Raw genomic sequence first — 23,023 nt, forward strand, 5'->3', positions numbered from 1 at the left:
TTGCAGATAGGTTAAAGTGACCTGAGGAAATTTGGACTCTCCTGATGCAGGGCCAGTTAACAGAAAAAGCCCATGAGGTTTATTCCCTGTGGTCTGCCAAAAGCAAACCAAAACACTATCCTGCAGGCTTATGAGTTCGTACCAGAAGCAGGAACTCTCACAACAAGCCCACTCAAAACTCCCTCAAATTTGAAAGAATTAAAAAACTTGTAAGCACTCAGAATTGACCACACATACAATGGATTAAGAGAAGTAATCCTACTGAACAAAGAAAAGTACAGCACAGGAACAGGCTCTTCGGCCCTCCAAGCCTGCGCCGATCATATTGCCTGTCAAACTAAAACATTTTGCACTTCTGGGGTCCGTATCCCTCTATTCCCATCCTATTCATGTATTTGTCAAGCTGCCTCTTAAACACCACTATCGTACCTGCTTCCACCACCTCCTCTGGCAGTGAATTCCAGACACTCACTACCCTCTGCGTAAAAAACTTGCCCCGCACATCTCCTCTATAGTTTTCTCCTCTCACCTTAAATCTATGTCCCCTAGTAATTGACTCTCCACCCTGGGAAAAAGCTTCTGATTATCTACTCTGTCCATGCCACTCATAATTTTGTAAACTTCTATCAAGTCGCCCCTCAATCTCCGTTGCTCTAGTGAGAACAATCCGAGTTTCTCCAACCTATCCTCATAGCTAATAACCTCCAGACCAGGCAGCATCCTGGTAAACCTCCTCTGCACCCTCTCCAATGCCTCCATATCCTTCTGGTAATGTGGCGACCAGAACTGCACGCAATATTCCAAGTGTGGCCTAACCAAGGTTCTATACAGCTGCAGCATGACTTCCCAGCTTTTATACTCAATACCCCTGCCGATGAAGGCAAGCATGCCATATGCCTTTCTGACTACCTTAACCACCTGCGTTGCCACTTTCAGTGACCTGTGGGCCTGTACACCCAGATCCCTCTGCCCGTCGATGCACTTAAGGGTTCTGCCATTTACTGTATAATTCCTACCTGTATTAGACCATCCAAAATGCATTACCTCGCATTTGTCCAGATTAAACTCCATCTGCCATTTCTCCACCCAAGTCTCCAACCGATCTATATCCCGTTGTATCCTTTGACAATCCTCTTCACTATCTGCAACTCCTCCAACCTTAGTGTCATCTGCAAACTTACTAATTAGCCCAGTTACATTTTCCTCCAAATCATTTATGTGTACTACAAACAGCAAAGGTCCCAGCACTGATCCCTGCAGAACTCCACTAGTCACAGCTCTCCATTCAGAAAAGCACCCTTCCACTGCTACCCTCTGTCTTCTATGACCAAGCCAATTTTGTATCCATCTTGCCAGCTCACCTCTGATCCCGTGCGACTTTACCTTCTGTACCAGTCTGCCATGAGGGACCTTGTCAAAGGCCTTACTGAAATCCATGTAGATAACATCCACTGCCCTTCCATCGTCGACCATCTTTGTCACTTCCTCGCAAAACTCGATCAAGTTATGAGATACGACCTCCCCTTCACAAAACCACGCTGCTTCTCACTAATACGCCCATTTGCTTCCAATTAGTAGTAAATCCTGTCATGAAGAATCTTCTCCAATAATTTCTCTACCACTGACGTAAGGCTCACTGGCCTGTAATTTCCTAGATTATACCTGCTACCCTTCTTAAACAATGGAACAACATTGGCCATTCTCCAGTCCTCTGGGACCTCACCCGTATACATTAAGGCTACAAAGATTTCTGTCAAGGCCCCAGCAATCTCCTCCCTTGCCTCCCTCAGTACTCTGGGGTAGATCCCATCTGGCTCTGGGGACTTATCCACCTTAATATTCTTCAAGATGCCTAACACCTCCTCTTTTTTGATCTCAACATGATCCAGGCTATCTACACACTCTTCCCTAGACAAATCGACCGCTAAGTCCTTCTCTTTGGTGAATACTGATGAGAAGTACTCATTTCGTATCTCTCCCATTTCTTCTGGCTCCACACACAGATTCCCACCTCTGTCCCTGAGTGGGCCCACCCTTTCCCTGGCTACCCTCTTGCTTTTTACATATGTATAAAAGGCCTTGGGATTTTCCTTAATCCTGGTTGCCAATGACTTTTCATGACCCCTTTTAGCCCTCCTGACTCCTTGCTTAAGTTTCTTCCTACTTTCTTTATATTCTCCACGGGCTTCATCTGTTCCCAGCCTTCTAGCCCTTACGAACGCTTCCCTTTTCTTTTTGACTAATCTCACAATATCCTTCGTTATCCAAGGTTCCTGAAACTTGCCATACTTATCCTTCATCCTAGCAGGAACATGCTGGTCCTGAATTCTTATCAACTGACGTTTGAAAGCCCCCCACATGTCAGTTGTTGATTTGCCCTCAAACATCCGCCTCCAGTCTAGATTCCTCAGTTCCTGCCTAATATTGTTATAATTAGCCTTCTCCCAATTAAGCACCTTAACCCGAGAACTTCTGTTATCCTTATCCACCAGTACCTTGAAACTTACTGAATTATGGTCACTTTTCCCGAAATGCTCCCCTACTGAAACTTCGCCGGGTTCATTCCCTAATACCAGGTCCAGTATTGCCCCTTCCCTAGTTGGACTATCTACATATTGTCTCAGGAAGCCCTCCTAGATGCACCTTACAAATTCTGCACCATCCAAACCCCTAGCACTAAGTGATTCCCAGTCAATGTAGGGAAAGTTAAAATCACCCACCACAACAACCCTATTGCTTTTACATCTTTCCAAAATCTGCCTACATAACTGTTCCTCAATCTCCCGCCGGTAATTGGGAGGCCTATAGTAAACCCCCAACATTGTGACTGCACCCTTCCTATTCCGGAGCTCTACCCATATTGCCTCGCTGCATGAGCCCTCTGAGGTGTCCTCCTGTGTACAGCTGTGATATTCCCCTTAACCAGCAGTGCAACTCCCCCATCTCTTCTACATCCCTCTCTATCCTGCCTGAAACATCTAAATCCTGGAACATTTATCTGCCAATCCTGTCCATCCTTCAACCAAGTCTCTGTAATAGCAATAACATCATAGTCCCAAGTACTAATCCAAGCTCTAAGCTCATCTGCCTTGGCTGTTATACTTCTTGCATTGAAACAAATGCATTTCAGACCCCCAGTCCCACTGTGTTCAGTAATTTCTCCCTGCCTGCTCTTCCTCTTAGTCCTACTGGCCATATTCCCAGTCATTTATTTCACCTACTGACCTATTGCTCTGGTTCCCACCCCCCTGCCATACTAGTTTAAACCCTCCCGAGTGACACTAGCAATTTTGAAGGGGTTCATAAATTGCCAACCATACACCTTAAAACTCATGTAGAGGATCAAAGAGTCTCAAAAGCCAGAGTAGACGACTATGAAGTAACAGATAAACCTCTAACTCAAAACAAACTTGAGTCTAGTAATTCCTACAAGCTAGGGAGATAGAATAGATGGAAATGAAGCAGAAATGGACTCGAGAGAAAAAGGCGTGTAGGAAAGAAAAGTCAGTTCAGTCTCCAGCTTTTAAAAGAAGGAACCTGGATGGTAAACCAGCAGAAGCATGCCCAGTGTGTGTTTTCAGTGTGGAAAGCCTGGACACAAGAAAAATGTGCTGGCATGCCAAAAGGCCAACAGGGGGTGCTTCAGTCACAATAGTGTCTGTAGCCATGGGGGAAGTGAACCTGTACTCAGATGTAGCAGGGGAGAGACCAGGTTACCTACCAGAAAGTTTTGCACAAAAGGGGAAATGACTCCTTTCATATCCCAGACACCAGGAAAAGAGATAACCATCCTCAGGGACTCTGGTTTCCTAACTGCAGAGTAGGTCTTGTCAGTTGAGCTTGTTCCAAGTTTATCAGTGCAGGGGCTGACCTATTGCTGGGCAATGTTTCAGAAGGAGCTCAGATACTGTTTCCAGAGAGTCCAGAGCCTTCTGATAAACTTGCAGAATCAAATTCAACAAAGATAGATCTTCAGTTAAAACTTGATGAATGTCAAGCAGCAGAAATCTCAATGAAGTAAGTATCTTGAAAAACACCTTGAACAGGAAAAGGAATTGCTGGTGAAACAGAATAGTTGGATGAAAGCAGAATTAAAAACCAAGATTGATAAACTGTTCAATCTTGGTCATGAAAAGGGTAATGAATTTCTTGAACTCCGATAGAATTCGGAGAGCCAGAGAAACGAGATGTACAGAATGGAAGAGCAGATAGGGAAAATTTTAAGAACCAGATTGCAGGATCTAATGAGTGAATTGAAGAAGTCTAAAGAGCAGTCAGTAACCTTGGAAGAAAGATTCTGAAATGAACTTAATGTCCATGCGAAGCTGGTAATCTTGTTTAAGGGTTCCACAAATGACCCTGAAACAAAGATAACTGAACTCACCAGAGCAGTTTCTGAGCTAAATGAAAAGATTAACAAGTTAACGAGTTACTGAGCTAAATGAAAAGATTAACAAGCTTGGGAAAGAATTGAAAAATGAGAGAGTAAACAAATACTTGGGTAAAATTGTGACAGAAACGGAAATAAAAGTTCAATTTTTGAACAGTCAGCAGGAGGAACACGAACATGTGCAGGAGACTGTGGGAGACCTGGAGGATAAACTAGAAAATAACTTGAGTAAAGAGAGGAAAATTCCCTCAGTGCAAATTTATTCATCTGGTTTTGATCAAAACAACGAAAAGAGAAAAACTATATTGGAGGAAGTGATTGAGGAAGATAATTTTGAAGCTGGTTGTCAATCAGACATACACTGTTTCTGAAGCAAACTTAAAAGACCCACTGAAGGCATGTTTCCATTAACAAAGGAGAAGAGTAAGTAAAACCTCATGTTCTTTTGTATTAAAGTTTTGAAACCTATGCAAAAGTCGTTTGTATCACACAGCATGACTAATATGCATCCATATTTGAAGAGACCACCAAAGTGTTGGTTTGTAGTCACACCAACAAGGTTGGAAGCCCGAGTACAAAATAGAGAATCAAGCTGGTCAAGATGTTTCTAAAGAAAACTTTAATGTATCTTCACTACCTTTGGTTGACCATGAAAAGATCATAACCAAAAACCATGTAATTGTCGCTGTTCTATTCAGAGTTTAAAGAAAGAGTGTAGGAGAAAAGGCAGATTCTGAGTTATGATAATTCTATGATGTTTAAATCCTGCTAATCCTAGTTGGTACATGTATTGGCTTTTGTTTTGGCTAAACCATTACAGGTTTGTAACAAGATACATGTAATTGTGAAACAAAATGAAAAGCTTATTTGCAGAGTATGTAATAAGCTTTTTGTTAGAAATTTATGATGTTAAGTTCTTGTAAAAAAAACGTTAAGCCATTGTGAAGGAACCTTCACTGTAGTGAAGCTGCCTTTCTTTTGAGGGGATGTGTAACAAACTCCTATACTTAGTTTAAGTTTAAATCAAAGTCGCAGTTTGGGAACAACAGTTCCCGGTGGGCCTCGGGATGTCTGCACGTGTGCCAGCTGGGAAAGGATTGAACGTACACAGTTCTTTGATTTAACGTTCTTTAGGCCGGGAACCAGCCCTGCGTACACGTGCAGAAAAGAAGTGAAACAGCGCAAAAAGTAGGCCAGGTGACATGAACAGGAACACCATTCGAGAGAAGGTGCCCCAGGGAATAGGACAAGGGGAGGGGAACAGGGAGAAGGTCCCAAACTAGGGAGTGGAACAGAAAGACGCCCCAGAAAAAAATCCCAGGTGGGGGCAAAGATAGGGATCAGAGGTAGCTCCCATTGAGTCAAGATAAATGGCAAGAGCAGGGAAAATAAGCTCTAAATTAAAGAAAGAACCGCGGGAGCAGACTTGAAGCAAAGTGGGATTGAGAAGCCCTGAAGATCTGAGAGGGTAGCTGAAGATTGATGTCTCTGTGTTGTGGTCTGTAAGGGCAAAGATACCCTTTTGGAGCAGTGGTGTTCTGCTTGTCACGGCTGAAGATCTGAAATTGTGCTTGGGGGTGAAGCTCGAGTGTATGTGGAGATCCTGGGGAAAGGAACTTCAGAAGGCGAGATGGAAACTCTGAATGTGGATCCTTGTTGAAGCCATCCAAGTAAGGGCAACATTTGGAGAGAATTCCAAGGCGAGCTCTTCAAATGTGAAGATCGGAAACCCTTGTGAGAAACAGAGTTTCAGCGAGACCGGTTGGCTCACAGTGTAACAAGCATCTGGGTGGGTTGTTGAGAAATCCACGGAATCTGTTATGGTCGTATCTGTCATTTATTTTGGATAGTGAAGTGTCTGACCACAGTTCACCAGTTGGTTCACATGTACTGCATACTTACCATTAATATTAGAGTATAAGATAGATATGGTAAATAGTTTTATCTTTCTGAATCTGTATGTGTTTGTAGAGAGATAGCTGGTGTGAGGGAATAGTGAATATGTGAATCATTTTCTTGTGTTTGTATTGATATCTTTCCAACCTTTTTGTCTGGTGTAATATAGTTCATTTTTATTATTTAATAAACTTATGATCTTATGGTCATCATAAATGTTTTATTCTTAGTGTTAAAAGATCATCAGCAAACTCCTGTGAATTTGTTCAGTAACTTTCCTCCAGGGTTTGTAAATAACGTCAGGATCTATCAAGCCAGGTTTCACTCTGGAATTTGGCTTATCCAGTATTATCAGCTGGGATCGTAACAATGGGAACAGCTTTTCATTGTCGACCTTATCCAATCCTGTCCTAATCTCGTCCCTTCTATCAAATCTCCCCTCAATCTCCTTTACTCCAAGGAGAACAATCCCAGATTCTCTAATCGAACCTTATAGCTAAAGTCCATCATCCCTGGAACCATTCTGGTAAATCCCCTCTGCGCCCTCTCAAGGACCCTCATATCCTTCCTAAAGTGTGGTGACCAGAACGCGACACAATACACTAGTGTGGGCTGAACCAGAGTTTTAAAAAGGTTCAGCATAAATTCCCTGTTTTGTTCTCAATCCCTCTATTTATTAAGCCCAAGATCCCATATCCTTTGCTAAACACTCTCTCAATATCTCCTGCCACCTTCAAAGATCGATGTACATGTACCCCCAGGTCCCTCTGTCCCTGCACACTCTTTAGAACTGTGTCATTCAGCCTATATTGCCTCTGCCTGTCCCTTCTGCTAAAATGCATCACCTCACACTTCCCTGTATTTAACTCCACCTGCCACTTGTCTGCCCATTCTGCTCGCCTATCTATGTCCTGTTGTAGTCAATCGGTCTCATCCTCACTGTTTGCCTCACCTCCAAGTTTGGGATCATCAGCAAATTTGGAAATTTTACTCTGTATTCCCATATCCAAGTCATTTCTATAAATCAATAAAAGCAGCGCTCCTATCACTGACCGATGGGGAACACCACTGTCTACCATCCTCCAGTCTGAAAGACAACCATTTACCACCACTCGCTGTTTTCTGTCCTTAAACCAGTTTTCTATCCAAGTTGACACTGACCCTCCTATTCCATGAGCCTCAGTTTTATTAACCAGCCTTTTATGTGGTACTTTGTCAAAAGCCTTCTTAAAATCCATATAGACAACATCCACTACAGTCCCTTCATCAACCTTCCCTGTTACTTAATCAAAAAAATCAATTAAATCAGTCAAACACAATCTCTCTTTAACAAATCTGTGCTGCTGTCCTTAAATAACAAGAACCTCAGCCTCTCTATTGATTTTTAACCTCTTCATTGTTTCTAAAACCTTACCCACCACTGATGTTAAACTGACCACTCTGTAGTTACTCGGACTGCCCTTACACCCTTTCTTGAATAAGGGTGTCACATTTGCCACGCTCCAATCCTCTGGCACCTTCCCCATACTTAGTGAAGACTAGAAGATTTTGGCAAGTCCTTTCACTATCTCTACCTCACTCCCTTCAGCAACCTGGGATGCAAACTATCTGGACCAGGCGACTTATCCACTCTAAGAATAGCCAGCTTTCCAGTACATCTTCTCTATTTTTTTTCCAGACTCGAGGAAGGTTTGTAGTGGAGGTTCCCAGTGTTGGGACGCTTGCTTTTCCTGATATACATTAATAACCTAGACTGTGGTGTTACAGACGATATTGGCAACATGAAAGCTTTTAGATTATGAGGAAGATACAGTTTCAAAGACACATGGAACAATGGAATTTACATATTAAAAGAGAGAGAAACATATATAAAGGAGAATGAAAGGCTATGTGAGGAGAGAGCAATGTAAGATCTAACAGGGAGTATGTGAAAAAGCCTTCAAGAAGCCTCCAGCCTTTTGTGTATAAGTCGGCTTTGTAAAGTGACTGAAGGTGGGGGAAGCCATTTGGAATTCCACTGTCAAGTGGGTAGTGTGTTAACTTGCTGGTTTTTAAATCGAAAATCTATTTTGGACTGTTGCCTTAAAGTGAATATGTAACTGGGAGTTGGGCTAATTAGGAATTTTAGGATTTGTTATAGTAGTAAAGTATAAGTAGTAGCGCTTGAGATCTTTTATTTTGTTAATAAATATTTTAATTTACTTTTTCAAATCTCTAGGAGTCTTAGTGGACCCATTGCTTCTGAATTCAGTGCACACATCTTCTCATAATAAAACAAATTACAAAACCGTTGTGATAGCGTGGTCAAGTTTCCCTTGTTATTATAACACTAAAGTCATTGAAGGTGACAGGACAGGTAGAGAGCACAGTTAATAATGTGTACAGTATCCTAGGCTTTATTAATAGGGACATGAAGTACAAGTTTGGCTTCAGATGGAGTAGTGTGTGCAGTTCAGGCTGCCACACTTTAGGAAGGATGTGAAGACATTGGAGGGAGGGCAGAAAAGATTCACGAGAATGGTTCCAGGGATAAGGAACTTCAGTTATGAAGATAGATTGGAAAGGTTGGGACAGTTCTCCTTGCAAAAGAGAAGGCTGGGAGGAGATGTTATAGAGGTGCTCAAAATCATGAGGGGTCTAGACAGAGTAGATAAGGAGAAACTATTCCCATTGGTGGAAGAATTCAGAATGAGAGGGCACAGATTTAAAGTAGTTAGCAAAAGAAGCAATGGAGACATGAGGAGAATTTTTTTCACACAGCGAGTGGTCAGGTTTTGGAATGCACTGCCTGAGTGTGTGGTGGAGGCAGATTCAATTGAGGCTTTCAAGAGAGAATTTGATTGTTATCTGAAAAGGAAGAATGTTCAGGGGAGGTAGAGAATGGCACTAAGGGAATTGCTTATGTGGAGAGCTGGTACAGACACAATGGGCCAAATGGCTTCCTTCTGCACAGTAACAATTCTGTGATTCTGTGACTACCCTGTCCTTAACTTCCCTTCCCTCTTTCAGTCCATCCTTGTCATCACCTGCTTCCTTTATGAAGAAAGATGCAAAGTATTTATTTGATACTTTGGCCATTAGTCTACATGAAGGCTTCCTTTTTGGGTCTGTAATAGCTACAACCTTTTCCCTAGCAAGCTGCTACATTTTATATAGTTCTAAAATGTTTTAGGGTTCAATTTAATCTTGCTTGTTAATCTTGGCTCAATCTCTCTTTGCCTCTCGTATTTACTTTTCAGTTCCCTCCTCTACCTAGCAGCTTCTTCATGGTGATTACCTGAACTATGCTCCTGACATTTGTAACCAGCCTCCTTTTATTGTTTTAATTTTTGTTTCATTGTCATCTCAGGTACATTAGCTTAGGATGCTTTACCCTTTCCCTGGAAGGAATAGGCCGAGTTTCTAGCTGAACAATCCCTTCCCCAAATGCCTTCCATTAATCTGCTCTACCCCACAATCACCTTTTCCAATCCACATTTAGCTGATCTCTTTAAAATCAATGAAATTAGCTCTTCCCCAATTGAGTATTTTTAATTTTAATATTTTCTGGTTTCCTTCCATAATAACTCGAAACATTTCTCTCCTCTTAATAAAACCCAGAGTTGATCCCGCTCACACCCATTAAATAGGGACTATACCCAATGAACAGCAGTCAGTCCCTTCCCATTCCCCTCAGAACCAATTTCACAAATCCCTTTCCAGGGATGGAACAAATGATTGGAGACTCACCATTCCAGAATCCAAAATTAGTCCCACCTTCAAACATGTACCTGGGAAAATAACAGACAGCAAACTAAACAGGAATGTTCTCTGACTGAGTCAGCCAATCCCCAGCTCCAGACAGAGTGGCAGGGGCGGGGTTAGGGGCAGGGGCAAGTGGTGGGGGCGGGGCTAGTGGCAGGGGCGGGGCTAGTGGTGGGTGTGGGGGCGGGGAAGGGCAGGGGTTGGGGTGTGATGTTGCTGCTGATGGTGGGACCGTGGGACAGGTCAGGACTAGGGCAGCCAGCAAGTCGGGGGTACAGGAGAGGGGAGTTCAGAGGGGCAGTGGTCAGAGCAATAAATTTGCCCAGGGGGGGCATTTAAAGGTGATTTATTTACATATTCACATTGGCTCCGAGTTGTAGCATCTCTTCCAACATTTTGGTGGCATTTTCGGAAGGAATGACCGAGTGTTCCACTCCCCAGTAATCGAGCCATCCCACATAGAACTCCGAATTCACCTAGAGAACCAAAATTAAACTGCACAGGTCACCAACAGACAACAGCAGCTGGAATGAAGTAGAAAAGTCACCTCAACTTGCCCCACTTCACATCAAACCCTTTCAGCCTGACACCCTGGGACCCTCCGTCTTCCTCCTCAGGGTCCTCCACCATCCCCCACCCACCATATCCATCCCACACCACCAGGATAGCAATCCCCACCTCCCCTGGGTCTACCACATCACACTCCCCCAGGTCCTCTACAGACCCCCCAGGGCCCATTCCACCCTGCCCCCTGGGGTCCTCCCACACCACCCACAGCCCAACCCCACTCACCAATGGACCTTCCGGTTCAAACTGCCTTTGGATTCGAAACGAGGAGTTAACATCATCAGCTGTGGGATCAGCAAACACAGAGATTAACCAAAGCAGCCCAAAGATCAGCAACAAGCAGCCCACCCCCCAGTGGGGGAGTCCCCAAGGGGCAAAGATACAAGAATAAATGCAAGAGATTGAGGAGAGAGCAGGAGAACTCTTTTGAATACAGTCGGACTGGAGATTTTGGGACATCTAGACTCAATTTCGGGACTGAATCACAGACCCTCGCCACATTGAAGAATAGGTTAGAGAGGAGTTAATGGAATAAACAGGTCACCTGGGGTGAGGACTCTAGCATGGTCTGGATGGGCAGAATATCCTGTTCAAGTTGCAATTCCAGCCCTGCTGATCTCAGTCAGTGAGCAGGACATTCGGCCCCTAGAATGTGCTCCTCCATTAAGTGAGATTTTGGCTGATCGGTACCTGAACTCCATTTACTCATCTTTGCTCCGTACCCAAGTGCCCTTAATCAACATGAAGTTCTGAAATCTCCAAGACTAGACTGTACCCCAGTGAGAGTCAGTGTGTGTGGGACCCTTACCCCAGTGAGAGTCAGTGTGTGTGGGACCCTTACCCCAGTGAGAGTCAGTGTGTGTGGGACCCTTACCCCAGTGAGAGTCAGTGTGTGTGGGACCCTTACCCCAGTGAGAGTCAGTGTGTGTGGGACCCTTAACCCAGTGAGAGTCAGTGTGTGTGGGACCCTTACCCCAGTGAGAGTCAGTGTGTGTGGGACCCTTACCCCAGTGAGAGTCAGTGTGTGTGGGACCCTTACCCCAGTGAGAGTCAGTGTGTGTGGGACCCTTACCCCAATGAGAGTCAGTGTGTGTGGGACCCTTACCCCAGTGAGTCAGTGTGTGTGGGACCCCTACCCCAGTGAGAGTCAGTGTGTGTGGAACTGTATCCCAGTGAGAGTCAGTGTGTGGAACTGTACCCCAGTGAGAGTCAGTGTGTGTGGACCCGTATCCCAGTGAGAGTCAATGTGTGTGGACCCGTACCCCAGTGAGAGTCAGCGTGTGTGGCATCCTTACCCCAGTGAGAGTCAGCGTGTGTGGGACCCATACCCCAGTGAGAACCAGCATGTGTGGGACTGTACCCCAGTGAGAGTCAGTGTGTGTGGAACTGTACCCCAGTGAGAGTCAATGTGTGTGGGACCCGTACCCCAGTGAGAGTCAGCGTGTGGGACCCATACCCCAGTGAGAGTCAGTGTGTGTGGGACCCGTACCCCAGTGAGAGTCAGCGTGTGTGGGACCCGTACCCCAGTGAGAGTCAATGTGTGTGGGACCCGTAGCCCAGTGAGAGTCAGCGTGTGGGGGACTGTAGCCCAGTGAGAGTCAGCGTGTGTGGGACCCTTACCCCAGTGAGTCAGTGTGTGTGGGACCCCTACCCCAGTGAGAGTCAGTGTGTGTGGAACTGTATCCCAGTGAGAGTCAGTGTGTGGAACTGTACCCCAGTGAGAGTCAGTGTGTGTGGGACCCGTATCCCAGTGAGAGTCAATGTGTGTGGGACCCGTATCCCAGTGAGAGTCAATGTGTGTGGACCCGTACCCCAGTGAGAGTCAGCGTGTGTGGGATCCTTATCCCAGTAAGAGTCTGTGTGTGTGGAACTGTACCCCAGTGAGAGTCAGTGTGTGTGGAACACTACCCCAGTGAGAGTCAATGTGTGTGGGACCTGTACCCCAGTGAGAGTCAGCGTGTGGGACCCATACCCCAGTGACAGTCAGTGTGTGTGGGACCCGTACCCCAGTGAGAGTCAGTGTGTGTGGGACCCGTAGCCCAGTGAGAGTCAGTGTGTGTGGGACCCGTAGCCCAGTGAGAGTCAGTGTGTGTGGGACCCGTAGCCCAGTGAGAGTCAGCGTGTAGGGGACTGTAGCCCAGTGAGAGTCAGCGTGTGTGGGACCCGTACCCCGGTGAGAGTCAGCGTGTGTGGGACCCGTAGCCCAGTGAGAGTCAGCGTGTGTGGGACCCGTAGCCCAGTGAGAGTCAGCGTGTGTGGGACCCGTACCCCAGTGAGAGTCAGTGTGTGTGGGACCCGTACCCCAGTGAGAGTCAGTGTGTGTGGGACCCGTACCCCAGTGAGAGTCAGTGTGTGTGTGGGACCCGTACCCCAGTGAGAGTCAGTGTGTGTGGGACCCATACCCCAGTGAGAGTCTGTGTGGGGGACCCGTACCCCAGTGAGAGTCAGCGTGTGGGGGACCCATACCCCAGTGAGAGTCAGCGTGTGGGGGACTGTAGCCCAGTGAGAGTCAGCGTGTGGGGGACCCGTACCCCAGTGAGAGTCAATGTGTGTGGGACCCGTACCCCAGTGAGAGTCAGCGTGTGGGGGACTGTAGCCCAGTGAGAGTCAGCGTGTGGGGGACTGTAGCCCAGTGAAAATGGGGGAAGATTGTAACTTACTGGTGCCGAAGTCAATGGTTGCATAGATCCCCTGCAATGTGCCACAGTTCAGCTCCTGCACCCGGTTCCCATCAGTCGTGAATAGCAACACATCCTCGCCCAGGAATGAACGCATGACCTCACGCAGGTGTCTTAAATAGTTATAATCACAAGTAAAATAACTACCATACTCGTTCTCCACCTGTAGAAGGAGCAAGGACATCCCTGGGTCAGTTAGAATGAGAGAGGCAGAGGGAGGGTCTGGTTGTGTGTGGCGGGTGTTGGGATTGGCAGCATGTAGCCATGTCATGGAAAGAGCGAGGCTGCAAACTGCTCTCACCTGGAAACTGATGATGGGCCCTCCATTCTGGTACATTAAGGGTTTCATCTTTGGTAACAGAACTGCAAACCATTTATCCACTGCTGCTAGGTAATCTGAGAGAAATGAGAATTTATCATCACAGTATCACCAGTCTGAACTCACCAATCCTCCTCTGATGCTGGGCCCTTCCCCTGGGTACAAACGCAGAATCCATTCAGCCTGTTGTGCCTGTGTCACCTCTTTAAAAGAGCTATCCAATTGGTCCCACTGCCCTGCCTTTTCCACACAGATCTGTCAATGTTTCCACTTCAACTCTTTATCCAATTCCCTTTTGAAAGTTTTTATTGAATCTGCTTCCACCGCCCTTTCAGGCAGCGCCTTCCAGATCACAACAACTCACTGAAATATTCCACACCTCTCCCTCTGGTTCTTTTCCCGATTCTCTTCACTCTGTGTCCCTCTGGTTACCGACCCTCCTGTCACTGGAAACAGTTTCTCCTTATTCACTATCTAAACCCCTCAAGATTTTGAAATCCCCAATTAAATCTCCCCCTAACCTTCTCTGAACTAAGGAGAACAATCCCAGCTTCTCCAGTCTCTCCACATTAACTGAAGTCCCTCATCCCTGCTCCCATCCTGGTCAATCTCCTCCGCACCCTCTCCAAGGCCTTGACGTCCTTCCTAAAGTGTGGGACCCAGAATTGGACACAATCCTCCAGCTGGGGTCTAACCAGTGATTTATAAAGTATAAATATAAACTAGCTTAAAGTATAACTTCCTCTCATTGTGTAATCTATTCCTCTACTAGTAAAAACCATGTACCCCATATTCTTTATTAGCAGATTCTCAACTCGTGGTGCCACCTTCGATGATTTGTGTACATTCACCCCCAGCTCTCTCTGTTCCTGCGCCCCCTTTAAAATTGTTCCATTTAGTTTATATTGCCTCTCCTCATTTTTCCTACCAAAATGTCTCACTTGCACTTCTCTGTGTCATACTTCAGTCTATCATGAGTCTGCCCATCACACCAGACTATCTATATGCTCCTTAAGTTTCTTACTATCCTCTTCATTGTACTCATTTTGCAGTCTTGTGTCATCTGTAAATTTTGAAATGAAATTCTGTACAGCCCAATCCAGGTCAGCAGTATGGATTTCAAAAAGAGCAGTGCTCTGAATCCTGACCTCTGGGGCACATCACAATACAGCCTTCCCTCCCACAATGTTCACCACAATGCCCGGTTTTCTGTCCCTTAGCTGCTACTCTCCCTTTAATCCCCTGGGATTTAATTTTGCTAACAAGGTTAACAAGGAGGATTGATGAGGGTAGTGCAGTGGATGTTGTCTACATGGATTTTAGTAATGTATTTGACAAGGTCCCACATAGCAGACTGGTCAGGAAAGTGAGATCCCATGGGATACAGGGGAAGGAGGCAGGTTGGATCCAAAGTTGGCTCAGTGACAGGAAACAAAGGGTAATGGTTGATGGATGTTTTTGCGAATAGAAAATGGTTTCCAGTGGTGTTCCTCAGGGCTCAGAGTTGGGGCCCTTGCTGTTTGTTGTATATATTAATGATTTAGACTTAAATATAGGAGGAATAGTTTGGAAATTTGCAGATGACACAAAAATTGGCCGTGTAGTTGATAGTGAAGAGGATACTGTCGACTCCAGAATGATATCAATGGTTTGGTTGGGTGGGCGGAGAAATGGCAAATGGTATTCAATCTGGAAAAGTGTGAGGTAACGCATTTGGGGAGGGCAAACAAAGCAAGGGAAAGCTCAATAAACAGGATGATATTGAGGGGGATTGAGGAAATGAGAGACCTTGGAGTGCATGTCCACATGTTCCTGAAGGTGGCAGGACAGGTGGATAAGTTGGTAAAGAAAGCATATGGAATGCTTTCCTTCATTGGGTGAGGAATTGAATACAAAAGCAGGGATGTAATGCAGGAACTGTATAAAACGCTGGTTAGGCCACAGCTGGAATTTTGTTCACAGTTCTGGTCACCACATTACAGGAAGGACATAATTGCTCTGGAGAGAGTGCAGAGGAGATTTATAAGAATATTGCCAGGGCTTGAAAATTGCAGCTATGAAGAGAGTTTTGACAGGCTGGGATTGTTTTCCTTAGAACAGAGGAGGCTGAGGGGTGACCGAATTGAGGTGTACAAAATGAGGGGTCTGGATAGGGTAGACAGGAAAGATTTGTTTCCCCTAGCTGAGGGGTCAGTTATCAGGGAGCATAGATTTAAGGTGATTGGTAGAAGGATTAGAGGGGAGTTGAGGTAAAACCTTTTCACTCAGAAGGTGGTGGGCATCTGGAATTCACTGCCTAAGTTGGTGGTTGAGGCTGAAACGCTCAACTCATTAAAAAGGTACCTGGATCTGCGTCTGAAGTGCTGTAACCTACAAGGCTATGGACCAGGTGCTGGAAAATGGGATTAAAATGAGCAGCTAGTTTCATTTTTCTCTTTTTGGCCAGCACAGACACGATGGGCTGAATGGCCTCTTTCTGCACCGTAACCTTTCTATGATTCTACGGTACTTTATCAGACCTTTTTGGAAGTTCACATACAAAACACCGTCCGCCCTCTGTTAGTTCAAAGAATTCAAACGGAGTCAGACAAGCAGTTTGATTAGAGCCTATCCAATGCTGGTTTTCATTTATTAACCAATACTTTTCCAAACAGGGGAGTTGGTGGCATCGTTTTTTTTGTATTCGCTCATGGAATGTGGGTGTCGCTGTCAGTATTTAATGTCACTGGGCTAGTGACCCAGAGGCCCAGGATAATGCTCTGGGGACAGGGGTTGAAATCCCACCACAGCAGCTGGTGGAATTTAAATTCAATTAATAAACATCTGGAATTGAAAAGCTAATCTCAGTAACGGTGACCATGAAACTATCATCGGTTGTTGTAAAAACCCATCTGGTTCACTAATGTCCTTTAGGGAAGTAAATCTGCCGTCCTTACCTGGTCTGGCCTACATGTGACTCCAGACCCACAGCCAATGTGGTTGACTCTTAACTGCCCTCTGAAAGCCACTCAGTTCAAGGGTAATTAGGGATGAGCAATAAATGCTGGTCTTGCCAGCAATGCCCACATCCCATGAATGAACTTTTTAAAAATCAATTAATTTTGTCCCTGATTTTTGTCTTTAAGAGTTTCTCCATCATTGACTGTACGGTTGGTCGGCCTGTAGTTGTTGGATTTGTCCCTTGGGTAGTTTAACTTTTGTACCTCCTCTAGTTAAGTATTTTTATGTTTACTTGCTCATTGTCATTTTCCACATCTATTCTAAAACCCGCTGATCTAATCACTGCTTCCCATAATCATCCACCAATGAAACTTGCCCATTTCATTCCACAAGACAAGATCCAGCAATGATTCGTTCCTCACTGGGCTGGAAACACACTGATCAGGAAAGCTCTCTTCTGCAAATTTCAGGAACTCCCCCACCCCTTTTGCCTTTCATACTGTTCCAGCATTTTTCTGTAATTTGCCTGTAAATTTTCTTCCTCTGTCTCCAGTCCATTATTTGATGCCCTGTAGTATAAACCTAGTAATGTAATAGCTGCTCTTAATTCTAACCAAATAGACTCTGTCTTTGACCCCTTAACTACATCATCTCTCTCCAATGCCATCATGATATCTTTGATCAATCCTACCACACCTCCCCTCTGTTTTAACTTCCCTGTCTTTCCTGAATACCTTATGACCAGGAATATTAAGTGCCATTCCTCCCCTTCTTTGAAGCACATCTATGAACCCTCTCACTCAGATGGTAACAGCCCTGATGGCATAGAACCTCCAGAGGCTCCCTTCTCCGACTCCTTTAACCAGTCTGGTGGGCTCTGGCAATGCTGACACAGCAGCAATGGGTCTTATCCAATCCACAATCCCTTCCCTTTCCTGTCTTCCGCTTTCTACTCTTTCCAACTGGATAATACACACAGTAACACAATCTCTGCTCTATTCTGAGACTTGCTTCAATACCAGGATCTACTTGAAGACTACCAAACAGAAAACTCTTTCATTCAGAGAGAACTTTGCTTGTTTCCTCTTTGCACGAGCTCTCAGCATGTTCTGAACTAACAAACAGAAAACAGACTGATGAAACCCTACTGCAATTAGCTTTCTATTTACCCTTTGATTCTTAGCTATTCATCCCCATGGCAACCTAAGGTCACAGCGACATTTCTTGGAACCTAATGATGTCATAATCAGGAAACCAATGAACGCTCTTCCGGAATACGCCCCAGCCCATTTTAGTCTTAAAGGGACATCACAAAATAAAATACAGAGACGTTTCCAAGTACATGGGTCATCAAAATATATGCACTCCAGACTCAGCCTCACATTTCCCTCCGGTTTGTACCTTGCAATTCTGGATTACTCTTTACTCTAACGTTATTCCTCAGTCTGCTGTGCATCCTATTTCTCTTCTCCAAATGTTTCATCCTGGTGTCCATATCCTAACAAACTATTTCTCCCTATGTGTCCTAGTTCATAGCAAACCCTTTCCTACCTGGATCAGATGAACGTAAAGTGATAGTTGAACTTTGCAGCAGCCAGGCTGGGAGACCACCCTGAAAACAAACAACATTATAAAAGAGGAGATCGCAACTCAAGTGCCAGTGTGAACCCCACACTGAGAATGAAGATCCAAGGCTCCTTCCTCAGTTTGTACAGGGTGACCTTATCTGACCCAGTGTGGCAGTAGCAGCTCAGATCTGGGGGCGGGGCTCAATTCCCCTTATACTCCAGCCCACGTGGGAGGGGAGGTACGGTCCTCTCCTCAACGCACTTCAGGGCTCAGTTCCCCTCCCCCGAACCCCCAACCAACTCCCATTCCAGGCATAGCTCTGCAGCCCCCAGCTCAACCCTCCCACCCCCTGGCTGGGGCTCCGTCAGCCCTACCCCTTCAAGTGGAGCTTGGTCCCTGTCACCCCCTGGGCAGAGCTCAGTTACCACAGAATATGCCCCCGCCCTCCACCCTGGCAGCCCCTGCTGTTCCAAGGAAGGCATTGAGCGCAGTTTTCAAACAGATCTCACCAGTTCCCACTCGGCACAGATGTAGGGTCCAGGACGGAGAATAACAAACAGGTCCATCTCCTGAGCAAGACTCAGAAAATACTCTACATCTTTCGACTTGCTGAAGTCATATTCCCCAGGTGTCATTTCATGGTAATTCCAAGGAATGTACCTGAAGAGGGCGGAGAGAGGAGAAGAATGGATAATGGATACAGCAGCAATATTCACACAGGCATTATTCCCCATCCACCCCAAAATAATTCCAGAATCACAGACTCTTCCCAGTTTATTCATTGCCAGGGGTCCGAAGAGTTCAGGAGGGTATGCCAGGGGCAGCACCAGGCATACCTAAAAATGAGGTGTCAACCTGGTGAAGCTATAACACAGGATAAGCAGCAAGTGATAGACAGAGCTAAGTGATCCCACAACCAAGGGATCAGATCTAAGCTCCACAGTCCTGCCACATCCAGTCGTGAATGGTGGTGGATAATTAAACAGCTCACTGGAGGAGGAGGCTCCACAAATATCCCCGTCCTCAATGATGGAGGTGCCCAGCACAGCTGTGCAAAAGATGAGGCTGAAGCATTCGCAACAATCTTCAGCCAGAAATGCCGAGTGGATGATCCATCTTGGCCTCTTCCAGAGGTCCCCAGCATCACAGATGTCAATCTTCAGCCAATTCAATTCACTCCACCTGAGATCAAGAAACGGCTGAAGGCACTGGATACTGCAGAGGCTATGGGCCATGACAATATTCCGGCAATAGTACTGAAGATTTGTGCTCCAGAACTTGCCGCACCGCTAGCCAAGCTGTTCCAGTACAGCTACAACACTGGCATCTAACCGGCTATGTGGAAAATTGCCCAGGTATGTCCTGTACACAAAAACCAGGACAAATCCAACCCGGCCAATTACCGCCCCATCAGTCTACTCTCCATCATCAGTAAAGTAACGGAAGGGGTCATCAACAGTGGCACTTGCTTAGCAATAACCTGCTCTGACACTCATAAAAGCAAAATACTGCTGATTCTGGAAATCTGAAACAAAAGCAGAGCTCTGAAGAAGAATCATACAGACTCGAAATGTCAACTCTGTTTCTCTCTCCACAGATGCTGTCAGACCTGCTGAGTTTTTCCAGCATTTTCTGTTTTTGTTCCTGACACTCAGTTTGGGTTCCACCAGGGTCACTCAGCTCCTGACCTCAATAAAGCCTTGGTTCAAACATGGACAAAAGAGCTGAAATCCCAAGGTGAGGTGAGAGTGACTGCCCTTGACATCAAGGCAACATTTGACTGAGTGTGGCATCAAGGAGCCCTAACAAAACTGGAGTCAATGGGAATCAGGAGGAAAACTCTCCGCTGGTTGGAGTCATACCCAGCACAAAGGAAGGTGGCTGTGGTTGTTAGAGGTCAGTCATCTCAGCTCCAGGACATCACTGCAGGAGTTCCTCAGGGTAGTGTCCTCAGCCCAACCATCTTCAGCTGCTTCATCAATGACCTTCCTTCCATCATAAGGTCAGAAGTGGGGATGTTCGCTGATGATTGCACAATGTTCAGCACCATTCACGACTCCTCAGATACTGAAGCAGTCCATGTCCAAATGCAGCAAGACCTGGACATTATCCAGGCTTGGGCTGACAAGTGGCAAGTAATATTTGTGCCACACAAGTGTCAGGCAATGGCCATCTCCAACAAGATAGAACCCAACTATCGCCCTTGATGTTCAATGGCATTACCATCACTGAATCCCCCACTATCAACATCCTGGGGGTTACCATTGACCAGAAACTAAACTGGACTAGCCATATAAATACTGTGGCTACAAGAGCAGGTCAGAGGCTAGGAATCCTGTGATAAGTAACTCACCTCCTGACTCCCCAAAACCTGTCCACCATCTACAAGAACAAATCTGCTGGGAAATCACAGAGATGTACAAGAACTATAGTGTGGTGATATTGAGGACTTTAATTACCCAAATATCGATTGGGATAGTGTTAGAGTAAAAGGTAAGGAGGGGGAGGAATTTCTGAACTGTGTTCAGGAGAATTTCGTTCATCGGTACATTCTTGGCAAAACTGGAAAGGAGCCATTGCTGGATCTTGTGCTGAGGGATGAGTTGGTCCCAAGTGGAACAAGTGTCTGTGAGGGAACATTTGCGTAAGAGTGATCATCATATCAAAACGTTTAGATTAGTAACGGAGAAGAGCAAGGAACAATCTAAAGTAGTACTTCTAGACTGGAAGAAGCTAACCTCAGTGGGGTAAGTAGGGATCTAGTGAGGGGTAAATGGAACTAGAGACTGACAGGAAATACTGCAACAGGACAGGACAGGTACATTCCCACAAGAGTGAAAGGTGAAGGAAACTAAGGCTCAGGTCTGTAGATGATGAGGGAGATAGTGATTTATGACAAAACAAACAGAGGGTAAATGATGCATGTCAGGGAAATGCTTCAGGTGTAAACCAGGTCAAATACATAACTGAAAATGGAAGTGAAGAAGAAAATAAGACTGGCAAAGAAAATATGAGAATAGAGTGGCAGTCAAGATAAAAGGGAACCCAAAAATCGTATACCAGCATGTAAATAGTAAATGGGTAGCAAGAGGTGGAGTGGCCCCCATTAGAGGTAAATGCTTAGAGGTGCAGGACAGGGTTAGAATACTTAATGAGTACTTTGATTGGTGTTTACTAAGGAAGTGGATGCTGACAAAATACCAGTAGAAGCAGAGATGGTAGAGATAATGGATGGGGTGAACATTGATAGGCAGGAGGTTCTGGAAAGGCTGGCTCTGCTTAGAGTGGATAAGTACCTGCTCCGGATGGTTTACATCCCAGGTTGCTGAAGGGAGTGGGGGTGGATAGCGGAAGGACTTGTCAAAATCTTCCCGAGATACGGGGAAGGTGCCAGAGGATTGGAGGGTGGTAAATGTGACACTCTTATTCAAGAAAGGGTGTAAGGACAGTCCGAGTAACTACAGAGCAGTCAGTTTAACATCAGTGGTGGGTAAGGTTTTAGAAACAATAATCTGGGAAAGACGGAGAGATTTGTGTTAATTAAGGAGGGTCAGCTCGGATTTGTAAAAGACAGATTGTGTTTGACTGATCTCATTGAATTTTTGAAGAACTAACAGGGAAGGTTGATGAAGGGAATGTAGTGGATGTTGTCTATATGGATTTTAAGAAAGCTTTTGACAAAGTACCACATAAAAAGCTGGTTAATAAAACTGAGGCTCGTGGAATAGAAGGGTCAGTGTCAGCTTGGATAGAAAACTGGTTTAAGGACAGAAAACAGCGAGTGGTGGTAAATGGTTGTCTTTCAGACTGGAGGATGGTAGACAGTGGTGTTCCCCATCGGTCAGTGATAGGAGCGCTGCTTTTATTGATTTATAGAAATGACTTGGATATGGGAATACAGAGTAAAATTTCCAAATTTGCTGATGTTCCCAAACTTGGAGGTGAGGCAAACAGTGAGGATGAGACCGATCAGGACATAGATAGGCGAGCAGAATGGGCAGACAAGTGGCAGATGGAGTTGAATACAGGCAAGTGTGAGGTGATGCATTTTAGCAGAAGGGACAGGCAGAGGCAATATAGGCTGAATGACACAGTTCTAAAGAGTGTGCAGGGACAGAGGGACCTGGGGGTACATGTACATCGATCTTTGAAGGTGGCAGGAGATATTGAGAGAGTGTTTAGCAAAGGATATGGGATCTTGGGCTTAATAAATAGAGGGATTGAGAACAAAACAGGGAATTTATGCAGAACCTTTTTAAAACTCTGATTAGGGCCCAATTAGAGTATCATGTCCATTTCTGGTCACCACACTTTAGGAAGGACACGAGGGTTAGAAACATAGAAACTAGGAGCAGGAGTAGGCCATTCGGCCCTTCAAGCCTGCTCCCCCATTCATTATGATCATGGCTGATCATCCAACTCAATAGCCTGCTCCCGCTTTCTCCCCGTATCCTTTGATCCCTTTCGCCCCAAGAGCTATATCTAACTCCTCTTGAAAACATACAATGTTTTGGCCTCAACTACTTTCTGTGGTAACAAATTCCACAGGTTCACCACTCTCTGGGTGAAGAAATTTCTCCTCATCTCAGTCCCGTATCCTCAGACTGTGACCCCTGGTTCTGGACTCCCCCACCATCGGGAACATCCTTCCTGCATCTACCCTGTCTAGTCCTGTTAGAATTTTATAGGTTTCTATGAGATCCCCCCTCATTCTTCTGAACTCCAGCGAATATAATCCTAACTGACTCAATCTCTCCTCATATGTCAGTCCCGCCATCCCAGGAATCAGTCGGGTGCAGAAGAGATTTACCAGAATGGGTTGAGGGATTTTAGCTCTCAGGTTTGGTTGGAGAAGCTGGGAATGTTCTCCTTGGAACAAAGGAGATTGAGGGGAGATTTGATAGAGGGGAGCGAGATTAG

General features: G+C 45.4%; 1 protein-coding gene across 1 annotated transcript in view; it reads right to left on the minus strand.

Moving 5' to 3' along the window:
* Nucleotides 1–23,023, minus strand: part of LOC144676342 (beta-galactosidase-like) — a gene marked incomplete at its 3' end in the record, with an annotated part of 53,604 nt that overhangs the window by 25,170 nt on the left and 5,411 nt on the right. Inside the window, exons 2-8 of the mRNA XM_078536787.1 lie at nt 18,613–18,763; nt 18,086–18,146; nt 13,577–13,671; nt 13,258–13,438; nt 10,823–10,881; nt 10,385–10,506; nt 10,016–10,056 (exon numbers count right to left, since the gene is read on the minus strand). Coding sequence (XP_078392913.1) covers nt 10,016–10,056; nt 10,385–10,506; nt 10,823–10,881; nt 13,258–13,438; nt 13,577–13,671; nt 18,086–18,146; nt 18,613–18,763 — 710 coding nt within the window. The remainder of the gene's footprint in view (nt 1–10,015; nt 10,057–10,384; nt 10,507–10,822; nt 10,882–13,257; nt 13,439–13,576; nt 13,672–18,085; nt 18,147–18,612; nt 18,764–23,023) is intronic.

The sequence above is a fragment of the Cetorhinus maximus genome, unplaced genomic scaffold (assembly GCF_964194155.1).
Source record: "Cetorhinus maximus unplaced genomic scaffold, sCetMax3.hap1.1 HAP1_SCAFFOLD_1529, whole genome shotgun sequence".
In the NCBI taxonomy this organism is placed as follows: domain Eukaryota; kingdom Metazoa; phylum Chordata; class Chondrichthyes; order Lamniformes; family Cetorhinidae; genus Cetorhinus; species Cetorhinus maximus.